General features: G+C 51.2%; 1 protein-coding gene across 5 annotated transcripts in view; it reads right to left on the minus strand.

Annotated features, from left to right (window-relative positions):
• The window catches only part of CFAP57 (cilia and flagella associated protein 57), a 73527-nt gene that overhangs the window by 17623 nt on the left and 35196 nt on the right, over positions 1–20708 (minus strand). For 3 of the 5 annotated variants that reach the window (XM_077845386.1, XM_077845385.1, XM_077845387.1), the window contains 8 exons: positions 16480–16635; positions 15028–15121; positions 14265–14455; positions 10917–11090; positions 9922–10080; positions 7443–7586; positions 2212–2328; positions 53–187 (listed from right to left, as the gene is read on the minus strand). In XM_077845386.1, the coding sequence (XP_077701512.1) occupies positions 53–187; positions 2212–2328; positions 7443–7586; positions 9922–10080; positions 10917–11090; positions 14265–14455; positions 15028–15121; positions 16480–16635 (1170 nt within the window). The other 2 variants (XR_013350472.1, XM_077845388.1) reach the window with 2 other exon arrangements.

Consider the following 20708-nt stretch of genomic DNA (forward strand, 5'->3'; position numbering starts at 1 on the left):
GGGGGCAGGGGGACCCCCGGGAGAGAAGGTGAGCAAGGGAAGCAGAGCTCACCATGTCTGCCCGCTGCACGTACTTCTCAAACAGAGCTCGGACCTTCTCCTTCAGGAGCCGGGGCTCCTGGATGTACGCCACGCAGTTGTGAAGGTCTGTCTTGAACCGTTTGACCAGCGCCTCCAAGTCCCGCTCCTGCAACCACAGGCATTTGCTCCTGGCACTGCAGGGGCTCTGGGAGGGGTGGAGGGGGTGCAGGCCGAGGCAGATGGCAGCAGTAAGATGAGAGACGCCTCCCCTGGGCCTTGGGGTTGGCTGCCGGGGCCCACAGTGGACACAGAGATCTGGCTGGGCACATAGCCGAGAGCCAGAGACAGGTACCCAAAACCCTGTGCACCTGCCCACAGAGCTTCATCTTTAAAAGGCCACACAGAGAATGTGAAATGGTGCAGCCACTCTGGAAAACTGTGTGGAGGTTCCTCAAAGAGTTAAAAATAGACCTGCCCTACGACCCAGCAATTGCACTGTTGGGGATTTACCCCAAAGATTCAGATGCAATGAAACGCCGGGACACCTGCACCCCGATGTTTCTAGCAGCAATGTCCACAATAGCCAAACTGTGGAAGGAGCCTCGGTGTCCATCGAAAGATGAATGGATAAAGAAGATGTGGTTTATGTATACAATGGAATATTCCTCAGCCATTAGAAAGGACAAATACCCACCTTTGCTTCAACGTGGATGGAACTGGAGGGTATTATGCTGAGTGAAATAAATCAATCGGAGAAGGACAAACATTATATGGTCTCATTCATTTGGGGGATATAAACGATAGTGAAAGGGAATAGAGGGGAAGGGAGTAGAAATGGGTAGGAAATATCACAGAGGGAGACAGAACATGGAAGACTAACTCTAGGAAACGACCTAGGGGTGGTGGAAGGGGAGGAGGGTGGGGGGTGGGGGTGACTGGGTGACGGGCACTGAGGGGGGTACTTGACGGGATGAGCATTGGGTGTTATTCTGTACGTTGGCAAATTGAACACCAATAAAAATAAATTTATTATTAAAAAAAAAAAAAAAGGTCACACAGAAGTTTCCTTCATCGGTTCTGGATTCTTTTCAGGACCACAGGCCTTGAAAGATGAAAGGAAGCGCGAGTGGTCACCCTATTCCTTTCTGAGCCTAGATGGATAGGATAGCTTCTCTCCTGCAGGCCCCTGGGCCAGTGCTTCCCCATCCCCCTTCTGAGCTCACCGGGGTTTATCCTTCCTGACCCTCAGGAGGGTCTGCTGTGAGTGGGGAGTGAAAACCTGATCAAATTGGGCTGACTGGTTTCAGTTGTACACCTGGGCCAGAGACTTACTCTTCATCCTGCTTTCTGATACCCATTCTCCTGTACCCCCGACCTGGAGGGCCCCTCCTTTCTCTTTGCTCCCATAACCCTCTGTTCATATATCATAACCCCTCATCTTGCATTATGATTGGTGTGTCCATACCACAAACCACCTAGCCTGTTGTGGACAGCCACCACTGTTCAGTCTGTGAAGGGCAAGGTCTGTGTCAGTTCACGTGGGTAGCTCTGCAGCTGCCCTAAGACCTAGTACATTGTCGATGCTCGATGTGGGGGATGGAAAAAAATCACTCAACCAACATGGGGGGCCCTGTGCTAGGGGTGGGGGTGCAGCCAGGTGCCGGCCCAGAACCAAAGGACCTAGTTCTCAGTGCTGGCTCTGAGTATACTACGTAGCTATGGGTGCTGGATGACATTCTTAAGATTTCTAATCTCTCTGGCCTTACTTACCTTATTTATTACCTAAAGAGACTGGAATAAACAATTTCTGAGGCTCTCCTTGTTTCAGCATGTTTTTGTTTTGTTTTGTTTTGTTTCTGATAGTCAAAACCTTTTGCCACTGCCTACAAATGGCCTCTCTGAGCATTATCCTTCTCAGGCTCAACAAGCTAATGCTGCAAGCAGCTTTATGGAACTGGCTTCCCATCCCCTTGAGCACTTTACCCAAAGTCCTAATAGTCTCAGATGGATGCAGTCATGTACATTTGCATGGGCACGAAACCAGGCAGGGCTGTGAGCAAGTGGAGAGTGAGTTAAAATGGGAATGTATCTTAGCAATGGGCTGGCGCCTTCTCTTGGAAGCCAGCTGCCCGCTGCAGACAGGTGCCAGATCCTAAATCCAAGATCTACCAGACTCTGAAATCCTCGTACCTTCTGTCTCTCTCTGTGCATCTCCTGATCGGTGGCTCTTAGTTTCTGCCACAATTCCGTGATGTTCAGCTCCAGCTGTGTGTTCTGCTTATGGAAATGTTCCAGTTCTGCTTCCATCTACAGAGATCAAGGGGGGAAAAGTCAAGAATAAGAAAGTAAGGGAATGCAAATTATATTTGAGAATGAAGCCTTTCAGTGGGAAGGTTTCGCTGGCTACCAAGGCTTTTCTTTTCTAGCTCCTACCTATGTCCTCTGCAATGAAACCTTTCTTCTTTCTCCTTTTTGAAAGAGAGAGAGAGAGAGCCAGTGCACACACAGGAGAGTGGGCAGGGGAGGGGCAGAGGGAGAGGAAGAGAATCTCAAGCAGGCTCCACACTGTGGATTCTGATGTGGGGCTTGATCTCACGACCCTATCATGACTGGAGCTGAAATCAAGAGTCAGACACCCAGCCGACTGAGCCACTCAGTCAGCACCCCTGAAACCTTTCTTCTTAACTCCTTGCTATTCCCAAAGCCTCTACCCTTTGGTAGATATATTAAGCCAGACCATGTATTTCTATAAGCAGGCTCTGAATTTTTCCCTTAGTTTCCCTGTTCCTTCAGCCACGCTAATTACCTTCTTTTCTTGAATCTTTATTACTTGGTTACTCTCAAGTACTGGAACCTGTAGCCTGTAGCCTGAGGCAGGGTTCTACAGAGAAGCACCTTCCTTTCCTACTTTGTGAAATCATGTGAGTGGATCATGACCCTTTGGGGCCACAGGCCATCAGAGTCGATCCCAAAGCAAAAAGTTGTAAGGGACCAGCAGGTAGGTGTTCCCAGTCTAAGGAAACTCCACCTCAATCATTCTGTGGAAAAGGTCTTCAAAAGTACAACTGAGGAGAATGTCTCATCCTCAAAGAAAAGGAAAAGATCACTAATGAGCTTCGGAAAGATTTGTTATTTGTATTAACCAGAGACACTGTGAATGACAATGGGAGCTTCTGATTAGGATGAGACCAGACGTATGTGAGCTCTCAGTTGATCTGATTTCTATCAAAAGCAAAGGGATGATGTTTGGTTGATGCACCAAATCTGGTGGACACTAGTATTCCTGTTGATAGAGAGATTTGCTACTTTTTTTGGGGGGGGGGGAATGAGACAGTTCACTAGGTTTTTTTCATGGTTGGATGGAGTAGCTCCTCTAGTCTATCCCAGGCCCTTTGGTCAGATTTCAAAGCTCCTGACCATCTTCTGGGATACCAGGACCCCTAGTGAGCCACACCCATGTTCTGGACATGAAGGGGCAGCTTGTAGAATGTTATAATCATTGGAAGCATTCTGTAGAGATGGAATAGCCCTTCGACCCAATGTCTGACAGGAAGGCAGCACTCAGTAGATATTCGTCTGAATAGAGGAGCACACGGCAAATGTTTAAGGCAAAGGGGAGCCACAAGGAGGAAGGAGAGGAGTGCTTGAAGCAACCTGCCTTCTGGAAGAGGAGTGAAAAGATAAATACGCAATGCTGGTGGAGCTATGTTGATCCACCTCGTGGAGGCTACCTTGTGGGGGGATGTGCACAGCTAAAGAAAGATTGTGTCCCCTGCAGAGTGTGGGCCAGCCATCATAGGCACGGGGATACAGAACTGATGAACAGGTGGTTTCTGTCTTCAGGAGGCCACAAGTCTAGAGGAATAAGAGGGCAGGTCCAGGTAGAAAGGGCCTCCTGCATGCATGGAGGATCCAGAAGTGAGATCCAGAAAAGGGATGCTCAGTCAGGTTTTGCCAGACCAATAGGCATTGGAGGACAAAGTCAAGAAGGAGAACCCCAGGCAGAGAGAACAGGCCATGCACAGAGATGACCAGAGGCGTGGGCTGCCCAGTGCATCTCCGTGGGCTACAGGTGGTCCAGGGGCTGCAGGACGGGTGCATGTGAGGGAGGGGGACTGGGGCCGGAGAGGCCGGCTGAGCTGGGTCAGCAGGACCCAGGGGCAGAGGCTCGAACGGGGAGAAGTTTGGCCTCCATCCTGGCCTGACATTTACATGGATCAGAGGCTTGGCCTTTATCCTGAAAGCTCAGGGAGTCCCTAGCAGGTGCTACCTAAGGCCTGGTGTAGAGGTCCTACCAGAGAGAGCAACACTGGAGGCAGGAGGTGGCACGAGGGTGCCCAGACCAAGGGAACAGTGGCTGGAAGAGAGAAAGGCGCTCCTCCAAGATCATGTCTGAGTGCCTACAGCTGCCTGTACCTCTTTCCCTGCAGTCTTGAAGCCAGAAATGGCAGATAAGGTTAGAAAGGCGTACAGGCAAAGTGTCAAAATATGCTAACAAAAATAACCTATTTCAGAGAAAAATTGTGAAATATGCTGAATTTGAATAGCCGGCTGGACAGCTAGGATACTAGCCAGCATGCAAGAATAAGCATCCTCTTCCTGGTGAGGAAATCCCATCTACTCTTCCATGTGTTACTCCTTACACTCAGTGACTCTCAATGGGGGGGCTAGGGGGGAAGGGATGGGACAGGAAAGAGGCATTTTACCCCTTAGGGGACATTTGGCAACAAGTGGAGACATTTTTGGTTGTCACATCTGGGGGAAGGGGAGGATTGCCACCGGCATCTAATGGGTGAGAGACCAGGGATGTTGCTCAATATCCTACAGTGCATGGGGCAGCTCCCCATAACACAGAATTACCCACCCTAAAATGTTATAATGCTGAGGTTTAGAAACCTCGCACTAGAGGAGTAAAGTGTGAAGAAAAATGACAAGGTTCCGGACACTGTCTCCCTGGGGAGGAGTCCTGTCTCCTCAAGGAGCAGCTGGAGAAGTAAACATGCAGGGAGGCACCTGGTTCCAGGGAGTACGAGACTGTCCTTCATGGAGGTCTCAGCTCCACGGACAAGCCCGCGGGCTTGCAGCTCCCTTCTTGGAGGAAAAGGAACTTCACAGGAGATTGGCGGTGGGTGGGGAAAATGGGCCTCTGACCCCCAGAGGCCCCTGGGAAGGAATCTGGCCCAGATATCAGCCCTGGCAGCACCGGGCATCAGGGGGTCGGGGTAGGAGGAGCCCTGTTTGAATCACTGTTGGGGTGCAGGCCTATCCCCGCTGAGGAGCAGTGCCATGGCTGGTCCAGTTACTGATGGGAGAAGGGAGCAATCCTTCAGGTGTGTTGGGGTGGAAAGTAAGTGACCTGCATGTAAATCTCCCTGACAGACAAGGAGGGGAAATGGGACAGTGATCTCAGGGTCCTGCAGCACACTGACTTCCCAACGAGTGGGGCTCCTTTTTGGACAGCCACATCTGGTCACTGAAGTCACTCACGAATGGCAGGGAGCCCAGAGGAGGCAGCTCTGTGGTCAGCTGGGGACACCCTACCTTTTCCCAGAGGCCAGGGAGAAAGTCACACTCCCTCTGGACGCGCTCTAGCCCTGGACTGATCCTGCCACCCGACTTCCTCCCTGGGTCCCCTAGAGAGGAAAGGCTAGGCTTTTCTCCACCATAGCTCCTGGGTATCCCATTCTACGGAGGCCGTGGATGCTCGGACACACGTTACTTGTGTCCTTGCTCAGCACGATCAGCGAACATGGACACGGGTGGGGAGCCTAACTGTGGGAAGGCCTTTGGGCTGGCGCCGGGGAGGGGGCCTGCAGACCAGGCTGCTAAGGGGTAGCACCGGGATCACGCAGGGCCCCAGTAGGGACTGTGGATTTTATTCCAGGCAGGACGGGACTCCAGTAGGGGTTTGCTGCGGCCTGTATGTGGAGACCAGGCTGGAAGGTGGAGTCAAGTCCAGACGGTAGATGACAGAGGCAGTGGAGAGGATGGAGGGCTGGATTTGAGATGTCTCTGGGATGTCCATCAGATGGGATAGGGCAGTCAGGGGAAGGGGAGAGTCCAGAAGGCTCTACACTTACACCTTAAGTGCCTGGGTTGTGAACCATTTACTGAGAAACAGGAAGCGGGAGGAAGGGGGAGTCAGGAATTCAGGTGTTTTAAAAAGATTTATTTATTTATATTCCCCAAATGAATGAGAACATACAATGTTTGTCCTTCTCTGATTGACTTACTTCACTCAGCATAATACCCTCCAGTTCCATCCACGTTGAGGCAAATGGTGGGTATTTGTCATTTCTAATAGTGAAAGGGAATATAAGGGAAGGGAGAAGAAATGTGTGGGAAATATCAGAAAGGGAGACAGAACATAAAGACTCCTAACTCTGGGAAACGAACTAGGGGTGGTGGAAGGGGAGGAGGGTGGGGGGTGGGGGTGAGTGGGTGACAGGCACTGAGGGGGGCACTTGACGGGATGAGCTCTGGGTGTTATTCTGTATGTTGGCAAATTGAACACCAATAAAAAATAAATTTATTATAAAAAATAAAAAAAATAAAAATAAAAAATAAAAAAGATTTATTTATTTATTTGAGAGAGTTGGGGGCACACAAGTGGGGAGTGGGAGACGGACAAAGAATGGGGGGAAGGGAGAGAAGGAGAGAATCCTTGAGCAGACTTCTGGCTGAGCACAGAGCCCAACCCTGAGATCCTGACCTGAGCCAAAATGAAGAGCCAGGGGCTTAACCGACTGAGCCACGCAGGTGCCCCAGGAATTCGGTTTTCCATCCACCGTGGAGCCCATGGTCAGCTGCCATGTGCTTACGGAGATGCACTGTACCTGGGCCAGAGGGGCCGGAAGGGGACCCTTGTATCCCTCGGGACTCTCAGGAGCCCTCGTCCTGTTGATCTTGCTTTTAATCTCTCCTCTCTCCCTCCAGCCTGTCTGCTTCCCAGAACACACACTTAACGCTGTCGCTCTCCTGCTCAAGAGCCTTCACGACTTCCCATTCCTCCTCAAATTAGGTCCAAGCACTGCAGCTCCGCATCCGCCCCCACCAACATTCCCAGACAGAAAAAAAGGTGCAACGGGAGGGGTGGCGCTCCCCGGCGCACAGATCTGGTGGCCGAGGACACGCTGCCCCCTGCTGGCCTCCCGCGGAGAACCCAGGGCGCCGGCCCTAAGCTGCGGGCAGGGTCCAGGCCCACCCAAGCCAAATCTTAAAGCATTGCGCTCCTGCTGGGCCTCTGCTGTGGCTTCCTCCGCAGAGTGGAGGCCCTTCCTCCGCAGAGTGGAGGCCCACACACCTTGGGAGCAGGCGGGCCTGGGAGGAGAGCCTTCTCTCCTTGCCCCCAGGCCAGTCAGGAATAGTGGGGAGGAGACCTGGGTCCAAGAGGCCAGAGCGTTGTCGCAGATGGCTCTCACCTCCTGAATCTGCTCCTTCATCACCTTGATCTCATTCTCCCGCGGTTCTATTTGCTTCTTTAGCTCCTTTATTTTGTAGTCAAGCACAAACTTGAATTTCTCTAGTTCTTGGTTTTTCTTTTTCAGATCATAGATGCGCTTCTCCTGTGGGCGAGATGAGAGAGAAGTGAGAGCTAGCAGGAGGCCATGGTCTATGGAATCCCCTGCAGGCAAAGGACATAAATCCTGAGAGCTGGCTGAGCCGCCACAGCCGGCTGTCCGGCCGGTGGGGTTACAGAGGCCGGCTCCCGCACTGGGCTGCGGCGTGGACTCCTTGGCTTCTGTGCCAGGACCTTGTTCATCCACTCACTCACTCAAATACAGGTTGTCAATGCCTGTTTTTTCCAAAGCTGGCCTCGACAGCATCTCTCATCCCAGACACTCTTCTACAATGTGACTGTACGCTTCTCCACCAGGAGCCAAGATCTAATTAACCTTCTCTTGCATCCGGCTGGACTTATGGTTGGCTTGTAACCCAAAGAATGCAGCTTGAGTGATGCTGGGGGGCTTCCCAGGCTAGCTCAGAAGAGGCCAAGCAGCTTCCACCTGGTTCTCTTGGGACTTGTGCTCTGAGGGAGGCCATCTGCTCGGCAAGAAGCCCTCTCTGGTGAGACCTTCAGGCTAAGGAGCACGCTGGTCTCTGGTGGACAGTCTCAGTTGAGCCCAGCCTCCCAACCCCTGCCCCCGGCCAAGGGACTGGACATGAGCATGATGAAGCCACCTTGGATACTATCTTCTAGCCCCACTCCCCCACTATTTCAGTCACCCCTGCTCGAGGCCCAGCAAGGTCCCTGCCATGGGGACGAATACGTGCCATCTTGTCCTGGTCCAAATGCCAGACCCACGGAATCTGAGAGCATAATAAAACAATTACTGTTCTGCACCACTACATTTTGGGAGAATTTGTTACAAATCGATTGTAACTGGGATGTAGATCTATCTGTCCATCAAACATTTCTTGAAGGAAGACTTTTTGCTAAGGTCTGAGATTCCAGATAGAAGTAGGACACAGTCCCTGCCCTAATGGAGAAAGTTCTAGCTGGGAAAGCACATGTGTCAATGAGTGTAGCCCTACCCTGCTACAGGTGTTGTAAAGGAGGACAGCCCGGGAGGCACAGCATATACCGTGGGTGCCAAGAACAACTAGTGGGTGTGTAAAGCGGTGGTTCACGGGGAAGTGAGAAATCGGGCTGAAGAATAGGAGGGGGAGGAGGCCAGGGGTCTGCGTGCTGGGGTTAAAGGAGGTTAGAGTTGGCCAACTCTGGCCCTTGGGTCAAATCTGACCTGTTTCCAATAAAGTCTTGTTGGAACATGGCCAAGCCCCCTCATTCGTGTATGGTCTACGGCTGGTTTTACAACATAGGGGCAGAGCTCAGTAGTGTGACAGACAAAATATTTACTATTAGCCCTTTACGGAAAAAACTTTGTTGCCTTGCCACAGGCAACGGAGAGCTACGGGAGAATTTTAAGTGGAAGGATGACACGATTACAGAGCCCGGTGGCGGGGAGCCAGTGCAGGAAGTGGGAAGGAAGGCCGTTGGGCTGAGACTGTTGCAATTTTAGATCAGGACGACTTACCCTCTTTCTTGTCAACCGCCCTTCGAGAATCTGAAGAGAGCTTTGGACCCTCCCTACACCAATGGCCAGACACAAGCACGAACACGCACATACAGAAGTTTCACGCAGGCACCATCACGTGTCCCTTTAGCAGATCCCACCTCACAGGCGAGAACATGAGACTTAGAGAAGTTACGCAAGGTCCTGTGGTCAGTAAATGGCAAAGCCTGTGCTGGAACCCAATTAACCGGTGCTGAAGGCCACGATCTCAGGAGAACACTGCCTGCCTGACCCAGGAATGGTGAGGGGATGGGCCAAAGGGCACACGGCCTGGATTTGCTTGGAAGGAGGATACAAAATTTTGATAGGCCACACAAAATGTGATGTTGGTCTTCTAAGTATTTTGTAAGAAAGGCATCCTGAAAAGGGACACCAGCTTCCTGTGGCTGGCCTAGCAGTTGTAGGCCAACCACAAGGAGTGTGCAATGGGGCAGGTGAGCTGTCCCCGGCCCATGGGCATGGTCTCCCGAGGATGCTTGGAGCACCGAAGAGCAGGGGCCCTGTAGTCAGATGACTCATGCTCTTGCCCCAAGTCTGTCACCCCTTGACGACATGACCTTGGGCAAGATCCCAAACTGCCTGGAATGCCATCTCCTGAGCTCCACAGCTGGGTCCCCTTGTGGCTGCTGGGGTGGCTGAGAGAACTGAGTGTGGTGTGTTTACCGCTAGCGGCCCAGTGCCAAGCGCACAGCAGGTACTTCACAGACCACTCAGCCCCCATCAGGTTCAATGAATGTGTTCCAAGCATCCGGGGACCCTCTCCTGAACTTTGTCCTCCTCCCCTGGGTCCGCCTAGGAGTGGCTGAGGGAGATGAGCCTTCACCTTATCTTGAATGGTCTCGTCTCTTTCCTGGATTTCCCGCTTGAGGCCCAGGATGTCCTTCTCCAGGGACTTAATGACCCCTTGCAGCTTCACCTGCTCCCCCTTCAGGCTCTCGATGTCATTGGTTCGCTCTTCGATCTCCTTCTGCAGGCTGCTGAACTGTGGATACAAGATTACAGAGACCACCAGAGTCTCCGCCTCCCCGTCACCAACCTGTGACCCCGACTCCCCACCCTCATGAGCTGCAAACACATCCAGCACTCAATATTTCTGGGCTTCTAGGAGTGACTTTTTGGAGATTTGGGACAGGTCAGGCATTTCCCAGGCCACGTGAGTGACGTAGCATTCTATCTGGTAAGATCCAGCCCATGTCCCCTCTGCAAGGATGGACTGTCCGGGTCAAGAAGCTCTGGAGACCAGTGCCCCAGGTGGACCCAGACTTTTCCATGACTCCACCGACCTTGAAAGGTGGGGATCTGTGCCCTACCAAGGTCACCGATACTGTAATGGATGAGCCACCTTGCCCAAGTCTGAGAAGGGAAGATGACACTGTTCCCTGGATTGACAGGTGGTGGGACTTCTAGCGGGAAGGCACGTGACTTTGCCTTGAAGTTGGCTTCTCTGAGGCTAAACATGTTGGGGAAACCCAATTCTGCAAGGATCTGTGACCTGAATCTCTGTTCACCCCACCGCCAGTGACTACAAATATGTATCCGCCTCATAAACCAAGCTTCCTACACCGCCAGGCCTCCCACCCACTCGAGAGCCTCATCTCCATCTCTACCAGAGGTTGAACTCTGAAAACCGACTAAATCCTACTTGCCCAGCCATGAGAGCCGGGGGTGTCCACCAGTGTCCTGGCAAACATCACCATCACTGTGAAAAGGATGCAGCAGGGAGAGCCCCGAGGAGGGGAGGGCAGGGTGCCTGGGGGGCAGGGGGAACAGAGCTACTCGCAGCAATTCAGCTCTGGCGGAAGCCCGGGCCCATCATACCTTCTTCCTCATGATGCCAGTTTCTCCTTTGAGCCGCAGGTTCGATTCCTTTTCATCCCGCAGCTTTTTCTTGTACTTGGTTTTGATATCTTGGATTTCTTGGTCCTCGTCATTTTCAATCTGCTTCTTGGTCTCCTCAAACTCCCGCAGCTGCTGCCTGACGTCTTCCTGGGCCTGAAACGGGGAGCCGGGGGTCACTGCACACATGGGAACCAGGGCCCTGCGTCCCCTTACCTCCCACTGTCCTCCCGTCTGTCCTCTGTCTTCCCTTCTCTCCCTACCAGATGGGGCTGCGGCCTCCAGCACCTCAGTGACCACCTTCCCGACACCCCTGACCCTCTCCACCTCTGGTTTCCTCACACTGACACCCATGCTTCCTTTGTCTTTCTGTCACTGAACTGCTGACGGTTGTAATTTTGTATCTGTGGAACTACTTGGTCGTCTTTCCCAATAGACAGAAGTTCCTAGAAGGTAGAAACCTAGTCTATTCTGCCCACTCCCAGGGTCCCAGAGTACACCCTGCAGGGGCACACAGTAGGTACTTGGCCACTACCTGAGTGAAAGAGAGTCTTTAACTCTGATCTCCTGCTCCTTAACCCAATGCCCTGCATGTCCCCCAACACTTTGCATCATACTCTAATTGCCTGTTTGACAGGCTCCCTCATGGGCATGGAAGCTCCTTGATGGCAGGGCCACATCTCTCTGCTCACCAAGAACAATCTGCATAGCAGCTGGTACAGAATGAGTCAGAGCCTGGAGCTGGGACGCAGGAAAAAGGAACTCGGCCTGGGATCCCTGGGTGGCTCAGCGGTTGGGTGTCTGCCTTCAGCCCAGGGCCTGATCCTGGGGTCCTGGGATCGAGTCCCACATCGGGCTCCCTGCATGGAGCCTGTTTCTCCCTCTGCCTGTGTCTCTGCCTTTCTGTGTGTGTCTCTCATGAATAAATAAATAAAATCTTAAAAAAAAAAAGGCATGAACTCAGCTTGGGGGAGGCTGAGAGTTGACTCGGGTGTGATTCCTCTGCTTACAGCCCTCAGGCGGTCAGAGTCCACTGTGTCCCCCTTGTCCTGACCCTGGCATTCTCATAAGCTGCATGTACCCATCCCTGGGGTGAGTGTCAGGGGCTCAGAGAGACAACATGGTTTTAATACTGGGCTCCCGAGAAAGGCTTCTCTCTTCCCCGCCATGTGTCACCAGACCCTTGCTAGACAGAAGCCTTGGCATGGTGTGCTCTGTTTGCAGCCCAGAGTTGCCCGCCAGCCACGGCTCTAGCTCTGGGAGATGTCCCTGGAAAGGAAAGTAGGCCAGCCAGGTTGGTGAGGGGGCCTGCCAGGTGGAAACTTCCTAGGGAAGTTCTGAGTTGAAATCTTTTGACTCAAAGGAAGAAATGGGGAGGTAATCACTGTGAGGGTGCTGGCCTTCCTCTAGCCTCTCTCCTCTTGGGGCAGATTCCTCTCCCGCACCCCCATCCCCCAAGCCCCCCTGAAAGGTAAAGCTTAGATCAGTTGACTGGAGGTCGACAAACATTTCTGGAGCATCTAGGACACGCCCCCCCACCCCTTGCAGGGTTTGAAAGTCACTGATGGGTGACCCTGCCCTTGAGAAGCTCCCCCAGGGGAAGGGAAGTAAAGGCAGGATGCTACCCTATAGGCCACCGACGAGGCAGGGGTCCAGGGACCCTGAGGACACTGGGAAGGCTGCTTAGCCCTGTGGGCGGGGAGAGGGGTTGTAAGGGAGAGGACCTGCGGCCAGGTGAAGGGGAATCATCCAGAGCAGAGGCCCAGAGGTTGTGTGGGACACTTGGCCACTGCATGAGGTTGGATGGGAGGGAGCTGGATGGCAGCAGAGGGCCAGGGCAGGGGTGGAAGGCCGGCAAGGCTGTGCGGGAACATTCCCCGTGGGGCTGTCAGAGCCCAGCCTGCTGGGAGGAGACCTCCGCTCTCTACTTCCTGCTCCTCTGGGCCCAAGGCCTGCTCCCTTCCCGGCTCCCTGAAGACTTGGGGCGTGGGGGTGGGGGTGCGGCCCAGTCCTCCTCCTGGCACAACTGGCGGGGGTGACCCTGTAATGTCCAGGGTGCTCTGACCTTTGTCTCTCCTCTGCCTCGGCACCCCCGCGCTCAGGTCCACCCCGGGCCTGGGCCCACCTCCACCTCCGAGGCCTGCAAACACAGGCCCTGCCCTCAGCACAGGTGACTGCGGTGTTAGACCCCAGGTGGGCCCAGCCCTGTCTGGAGTCCTCCACTGTCTTCCAGGCGTCTGGTCTTCTGCCCCTGTCTGGGCTGGCCCTGGTGGCTGCTCCCCAGAAGCCCTGGTTTGCCTGTGGCAGCCCTCAGGAGAGCCGCTCTGTGCCGGCCTCCCCCGCAGTCCTGCTGAGGAAAAGCACTGGGCGGAGGATGAACACAGCCAGGATTCAGGTTTAAAACCTCAGCTGCGTGCTCAGCTACGCACCTGCCAGGCCTCTTCTCTGCCACCTCCTTCCTCATTCCCTTCAAAACTCATTCCACCCCTTCCTGACTCTGTGCCCTCGCTTACGGTGCCCCATCTGCTGCCGTTTCGTGCAGGAAAGGCGGCCATCTGGCTCTTCTCAGTTTTCTCTTCATCTCGGGAAACTAGATATTTTGGCAACCCAACCTTCCTGAACATTCTCCGACTGTGCTCTGCCTGCATGCCCTTCCCTCCCGCGTTTCCATGTCTCCTGCTCATTCTGGCTCGGACTCCTCCTGGGTCTCATTAGCTCCTGCGAGCCTTCCCTGAGCAATCAGGGAGGTCTGCACCCCCCCTGTTCCCCCATGCATGCGCCTCCAGGGATCCGTCTGTGTGCCTGCCTCCCCCACACAACCGAAAACCAGGTCCCGGTCTCTATTTTTCACGGTCACCCAGCACTCGAGCTGGTAAACCAGTAAGATACAACCTAGGTTTGTAAAATCAGTGAAGGAATGATTTCATCTTGTAAGACACAAGGAGCTGCTAAAGGGTTTCAGGCAACCACCTTCCCTGTTGTTCGAGGCCCTTGTTCCTCTCTAGGCCCTGCCGGCTGCATCTAGAAAGGTCTCTCCAGTCCTTGAGGCTTGAAGGTCCAAGTAGGATAGGACAGCAGATATGAACTTAGTCTGTCCAAAGAATTTCAGTCCCTAAAGCCAAGCACCTCCCAGCCCCCTGGGTCTCCTGGGTCTGGAGGGAAACAAATGGTAAAGAGCAGAACATGAGGCCCAAGGGACACATGCTGAAAGGAGGGACTGGAAGGGAAAGGAGGTGAAGCCAGCTTTCCCACAGCTCCGTGGGCTGGTCACAGGCCAGGCCTGCAGGATGCACCGTGAAAGGGAGGCACAGTTCAGCTTCCAGTGAGTACCTCTTCCAGGAGGGTGGTTTTTTCCTGCAGTTTGGCCTCATAAAACTCAGTCAGCTCTTCCAGGGCCTGGCTCTTGGTCTCATCGTTATCCCGAAGCTGTTTTTCATACTCCTCCTGCATCCTCTGGGACTTGAGCTGCAATTCCTGATACTTCTCATATTCTAGAAGCAACTTTTGGTTGTTGCAACACTCTGGAGAGAAGCAAGGGCCGTTATTTCGCGTGGGACTCAGGGCCGCCCAGGAGCCTTTGGTGTTCTCCCGCCCACCTCCAGCACCAGCCAGGGCAGGTGCCTCCATGATGCCCGCCCAGCTTCCTGCCCGTACCCCATGAGGTGGCCGCCAAACTCCCCCACGTTGTCAGCTAGGCAGAAGGTTTCCAGGAAAGGGCGGAGGGATGTTTGGGGGTTCACGGCCAAGAAAAATGTCCTAAATATGCCAAACCTCTGTTTTACAGAAGAGTAAACCGAGGCTCGGTGAGGTCCAGTGACTCCCTAGAGCACCTAATGTGGTCAGTCTGGGACCCAAGGCAGCCTAGCAGGCTCCAGACCTGCACTTCCTCATATCTCCTGTTGGCATGCAGTAGGTGTTTAATACGTGTTTAATGAATGAGCAAATGCACAGGAGTAAAAAGCCACAGTGAGATCTAGGGCATAAATGCAGCCTGTTTACAGACAAAACCAGGTCACCTGGGACTTCTGTTGGGTCCGGGGGACTCCCAGACTTCTGCCCCCACCCGACGTGTGGCCTCTCCCTGGGGACTCACCCAGGTCCTGCAGCTCCCGGCTCTGTTTGTCCAGCAGGTCCTCAATGTGCTCCCGATGGGACACATCCTGCTTTTCTTTTTCTGTTCTTAAAACCTAAAACACAGAGTGAACTGTTCTCATTCCCACATGTCTGCTGAAAGCACCCCTAGGGCAGGAACACATGTTATGAGTGCCATCCCCCTTCACTCACAAACATTTCTCAAGCCCTTCCTTTGTACCAAGCATTGTTCCATGAGCAACAAGCAAGCTATCACTTTTTATTTACATTATATTCTGCTCTGAGAGTTCTAGACATTCCTTATTTATATCCTTTCTACTAAACGGGTCTTGTCAATGATGAGTTCGGTTTTGGACATGTAGCAGATGGATTTTGGGGGGGAAGAAAGTAAAGATTCATTTGAATTCTCTGTTGTCTGCACATTGCTGTCAACTACATTCTTGGATGTGCTAATGTGTCAGCTTCTAAGGAGTGTTTTCCTTAATCGAGCAGGAAAGCTCTTTGCAGGCAGAGGGGCCGCCCCCAGGAATAACTCTGTGCTTAGCTTATGGAGGGCCCCCGCACCAATGTTTGTTGACTAGAGGAAGGAAATAATAAAACTAAAAGCCAGGGGCTTTTTTTTTTTTTTGAGTCAAACTCTCTGACCCGTGGAGATAATATAAAAGAACAAATACCATCTGAGCCAAAAATAGGAGGTTTGGGATGAAGGGCAGGACCGATTTGTGGAGAATAAGGGGATTATTCTGGGGGAGTCCTGGATCAAATCTAACTACAGGAGGACAAGTTAGACTAATTTTATTTCATTTACCGATGATCCTGAAATCGATATTCTGGTACCTCTTTTCTTTCTATACTTTGTTTTTCTTGTGACCTTTTCATTCTGTTTTTTGTTTGTTTTTAGATTTTATTTATTTATTCATGAGAGACACACAGAGAGAGGCAGAGACACAGGGCAGAGGGAGAAGCAGGCTTCCTGTGGGGAGCCCCATGCAGGACTCGATCGCGGGACCCTGGGATCATGATCTGAGCCAAAGGCAGATGCTCAACTGCTGAGCCACCCAGGCGCCCTGCATTCTGTTTTTAAATACATTTCTCTTGATCCTAAAGATAATATATTCTCATTGTAGAGAATTTGCAAAAATACGGAAAATTTTAAATTATCCATCATCCCCACTTTCCGAGGTAATCACACTGCTAGCTATTTTCTTATGAACTGATCTATGTGTATTTATTTTATTTGATGAATCCCATTCACTAGAGTTTTATATTCTGCTCTGTTCTACGTGGCACTTTGCTGTAAGCATTTCTGATGCTATCAGCTATCCTTAAAAACCACACATTATCATATGGTTCATTGTTTGAGCATAGCTGGAATGGTGTACGCCAGTTCCATCTTGAGTAAACTGGAAACATCTTATTATTTGTGGCTGTTGGCTGAGTCTCTCAAACAGACCTGGTTTTTCGTTTTCAAGGACTCCATCTCCTGGAGGAACTTATCTGTTAGCTCCTTAATCTTCTCAGAGTAGTTCATGTCCTTCAATCGAAGCTGATACTCATTCTCCATTTTCAATTCTTCCACACGAGTCTTCAGTTCCAACATCATCTGAGCCTTTGGGAGAAGGACACTAGAATCAAGAACATTCACAGTGTGGGTGAATTAGAATACTTAAACTGGTGGCCTCGAGCTCTCTGAGCTCTGCAGCTCTGCCCAGCCTCAAACACATGTGTATCCACTAGAATTTGTTATCTCTTCCCCACGAGACACCGGGACTGAAAACTGGGGAGACATACGAGCTTTTTCCTCTGCCTTCACGACATCTGTTCAGTGAGCCCCGCTGTGCACCAGGCATTACGCTAACAACCCTCTCATCCTGAAATATGTGCAAATACCACCTGCTCAGTGAAGTCCACTTGGACCACGCCAGTTAATCCTGCGACCCTTCCTTTCCATTCCCAGCACTCATGACCCTGCTCACACTGCTCTACTTTTTACTATTTTCTTGGATCTAGGCACTTTCTAATGCAACTTATGTATGATTCTGTTTATTGTCTTTTGTCTTCTTCCTCCATTAGAATTTAAACTCAGGGAAGGCTGAGATCTTTGTTGGTTTTGTATACTGATACACAGAAGTGTGCCTAACACATAGGAGGTACTTGAAGAACACGTGTGGAACCATGATTCCTGCCCCCATGGAACTTACGGTCTACTGAAGAAGCCAAATAACATCATTACAAATTGTGAAAAGTGCCCAGAGCCAGTGGTTTCCCAGGACTGTCAATGTGTCCCTCTCAATGCCTCTTAGTCCTTACTCTTCCTGCCTTGCTGGTTCCTATGTCCAGTGACTTCTTCTTTCATTCTGTTGTATCCTCTGTTGCCAAAGTTTTCTAAATACTGTGATACACATACCCTTCATTTCCTGAAAAAGGTAACGCTGATGACAGAGAGGGTGAGAACACAGGTGTTTTCTTCTCACCTATCTATGATCACCCCCCAGCCTCCTCACGTATCCCTATCTCATCTTTTTTGATCTATCTCCTCTACAACCATGGACAACTAGAGAATAAGGGATGTGTTATGCTCACTTCTGCATTCCTGGCCAGTGGACAAGTGTGGACCTGGCACACAGGAAGTACTGAGATGAGGGATGAATACAGGGGGCATAGGCAGAGTTGGGGATGAGAGCAAGGATGTCTGGTCAGGACACTGCGTGTGATGTGGTATGGATGGGAGGCAGAGGGAGAGGAGGCCCAGACGGGGTCAGACCATCAAAGTCCTTGCCAGCCATGATAAGAAATTAGGATTTTCTCCTACAGGGCCTCTGAAGGTCCTTGCCCAACCTGATTAAGCTGACTTCGTCTCACAAAGACCTCTCTGATGGCAGTGTGTAGCTTGGGCTAGATCAAGCACTAAGCAGAGGGATTAGTTGGGGGGTGGGAACAGCACAGTCCAGATGGGGAAGGGGGAGGAGAGTGGAACGGAGAGATTCAAGAGCAAGATTTTAGGGAACATGGTGCCTGACTGGGTATGGGGTGAAGGTAAAGGGCCATGGATGAAGACCATCTCCTGGGAAGAGTGCTCCCTGAAGATTGCATTTGGCCTATCTTGTGTCACGGCTTTATCCTGGGCACCTAGGACAGGACCAGCAACATAGCACTAAATGAACGTTTATCTGATGAGGAGGTCACTCCAGGGTCTGCCTTGGACTGGCGGAATAGATTTATTGATGGGAGTGCTGGTTTCGGGCATGTTGTATTTGTGGCACACAGCTCATCATCCTTCCTCAGTGTGTTCTCAGCCTGGCTGCAGAGGCAGCTTTCCATGATGCAAATCTCCTCAAGCCATTCCCTAATATAAACCTATCAGTAGGTCCTTAGGAACAAATTCTGAATTCTAAAACATGGTGTAAAAGGCCCTCACAATCCCTCTCCAGCTCCAGCTCCAAACACCCTCCCTTCTCCAGCCCCACCTAGCCAGGAGCATCTTCCCCAGAGCACCTCTCTCATCCTTTTGCACACTCATTCCTTGGTGTGGAATAGCCTTTCCCATCTGTTCCTGAAGGCTCCATCCAAAGCTCATTTCCTCTGGCACCACTTGGCTTGTGACCCCAGAGCATCATTCTGTCATAACACCCGTAACACACTTAATTTCCCTTTTTAATTTTACCTGTACCTCCTCCCAGGCTACAAGCTAAAGGCCTCTATATATCTTTCACTTCTGTCATCCTAGACCTTGGTACAGCATCTAGTACATAACAGACCCCTCTGTGACCACTAGTCGGATGGATGGATGGATGGATGGATGGATGGATGGATGGATGAATGAGTAGGTAAATTATGTCCTGAGAGATAGTTACATAGAAAATCATAGAATATAAAGAAAAAAAGAGAACTGGGAATTCTGAGAAATATGACTTTTATTTTAATTTTTTAAAAAGATTTATTTATTTATTTAAGACAGAGAGAGCACGCATGCAAGTGCAGGAATGGTGGGGAGAGGCAGAGGGAGAGAACGTCCAAGCAGACTCCTGCTGAGCGTGGAACCCATCACGGGGCTCAGTCTCATGACCCTGAGATCACGACCTGAGCCGAAACCAAGAGTTGGATGTTAACCCACGAAGCCACCCAGGTGCCCCAGGGAAATGTGACTTTTAGAGGACAGGTGGAGACAGAGCCGGGAAGGATAGAGAGGCCAACAGGGAATAAGAGCACAGTCTCACAATTGCAGAGATGGGGCAGCTCCAGGAAGGGAGCAGAACATACTCTAGCCCTTTCCAACTTGGCAGCACTTCTGACAGGCCAAGTTGGGGGCTGGGTGGGGAGCCAGGCCTTTGGCACAGCCTGGGGTCTCCTAGTTGCTCCCTTCCCCTACCCTCCGTGAGGAATGGGGGAGAAAACAGAGAGAAGGAAGAGGAGGAGATGTACTTGCCTGCCTGAGTAGGTCAGACCCTGACTCTCACAGGCTCTCCCTCATCCTTTCCTCTCATTTCACCTTTCCTGCAGAAAGTTCCTAGCAGGAAACTCTAGCATGGATCTCTGGAAATGCCTGGGTCTTATCCTCCTGCTTTGGGGCCATTTTTGCAATGCTGTTCTGATGGTTTTCTTCATCTCTACCTGATTGTGAGTTTCCTGATCACAGAGCTCAGGGCTGTCTTTTCACACATGCGTCCCCAGTACCTAGCAAACAGCAGGCATTCAATAAATTCACTCTAGATTCTGGATGAACAGCAATGAATGGATAGCTCTGCCATTCTCTGTAAGCCTTGTGCGTTTCCCATCCCTTCGGTGTCTCCCTTAGGGAGCGCGGTGCAGAGCTAGCTGTCCCCTCAAAACTCTCAAAACACATCTTCCTGGAGTGTTTAATGCTTTCGCAGGAGGGAGGGGCCTTTGGGGGAAGTGATTAAGAGAGAGGATTCTAGATTAAATCTGGAGCAAAACTCTAGTCCTGTTATGTCACTTAACTTCTCCAACGCCACTTCTGGAAACATGGGGAGAATAATAGAATCTTTTTCATAGAGATGATGTGACATTTATTTATTTATTTATTTATTTATTTATTTATTCATTCATTCATTCATCATTCATTCATAGAGACACACAGAGAGAAAGAGAGAGACAGAGACACAGGCAGAGGGAGAAGCAGGCTCCATGCAGGGAGCCGGACATGGGACTCGAACCCGGCTCTCTGGGATCACGCCCTGGACTGAGGGTGGCGCTAAACTGCTGAGCCACACAGGCTGCCTGAGATGATGTGACATTTAAATAAGAAAATACTTATAATTAGTATAGCACCTGGTTCAGGGAAAATCTAAAAAAAAATGCTGATTACCATTACTTTTATTGTTTTATTATTAGGAAGACTAGGTTTCAGGAAAGTTTTCTAAATACTTTATTTTCTTTTTTTAAATGAAGAAGGCTCCACTAGCAGTTAAGTTTCACAGATACAACTGGCATATTCAGCTTGTCAGTTCAATTCTGTAAATATTTATTGACTGTCTTTCATGTGTCTAGCAAGGGCTAGAAACTGCTGGTCACACAGAGAATTGCATGTCATGGTTCCTGCCCTCAAAGAGTGGGAAGAGGAAGGCTAGTTCACAGGCTAAAAGTAGAGCAGAGTGTAAGTGAAGATGACCAGGTGGCAGGATGATGGGCAGGGGTGAGGGTGGAAAGAGATCCAGCCACGCA

Source organism: Canis aureus, chromosome 13, assembly GCF_053574225.1.
Source record: "Canis aureus isolate CA01 chromosome 13, VMU_Caureus_v.1.0, whole genome shotgun sequence".
NCBI lineage: Eukaryota > Metazoa > Chordata > Mammalia > Carnivora > Canidae > Canis > Canis aureus.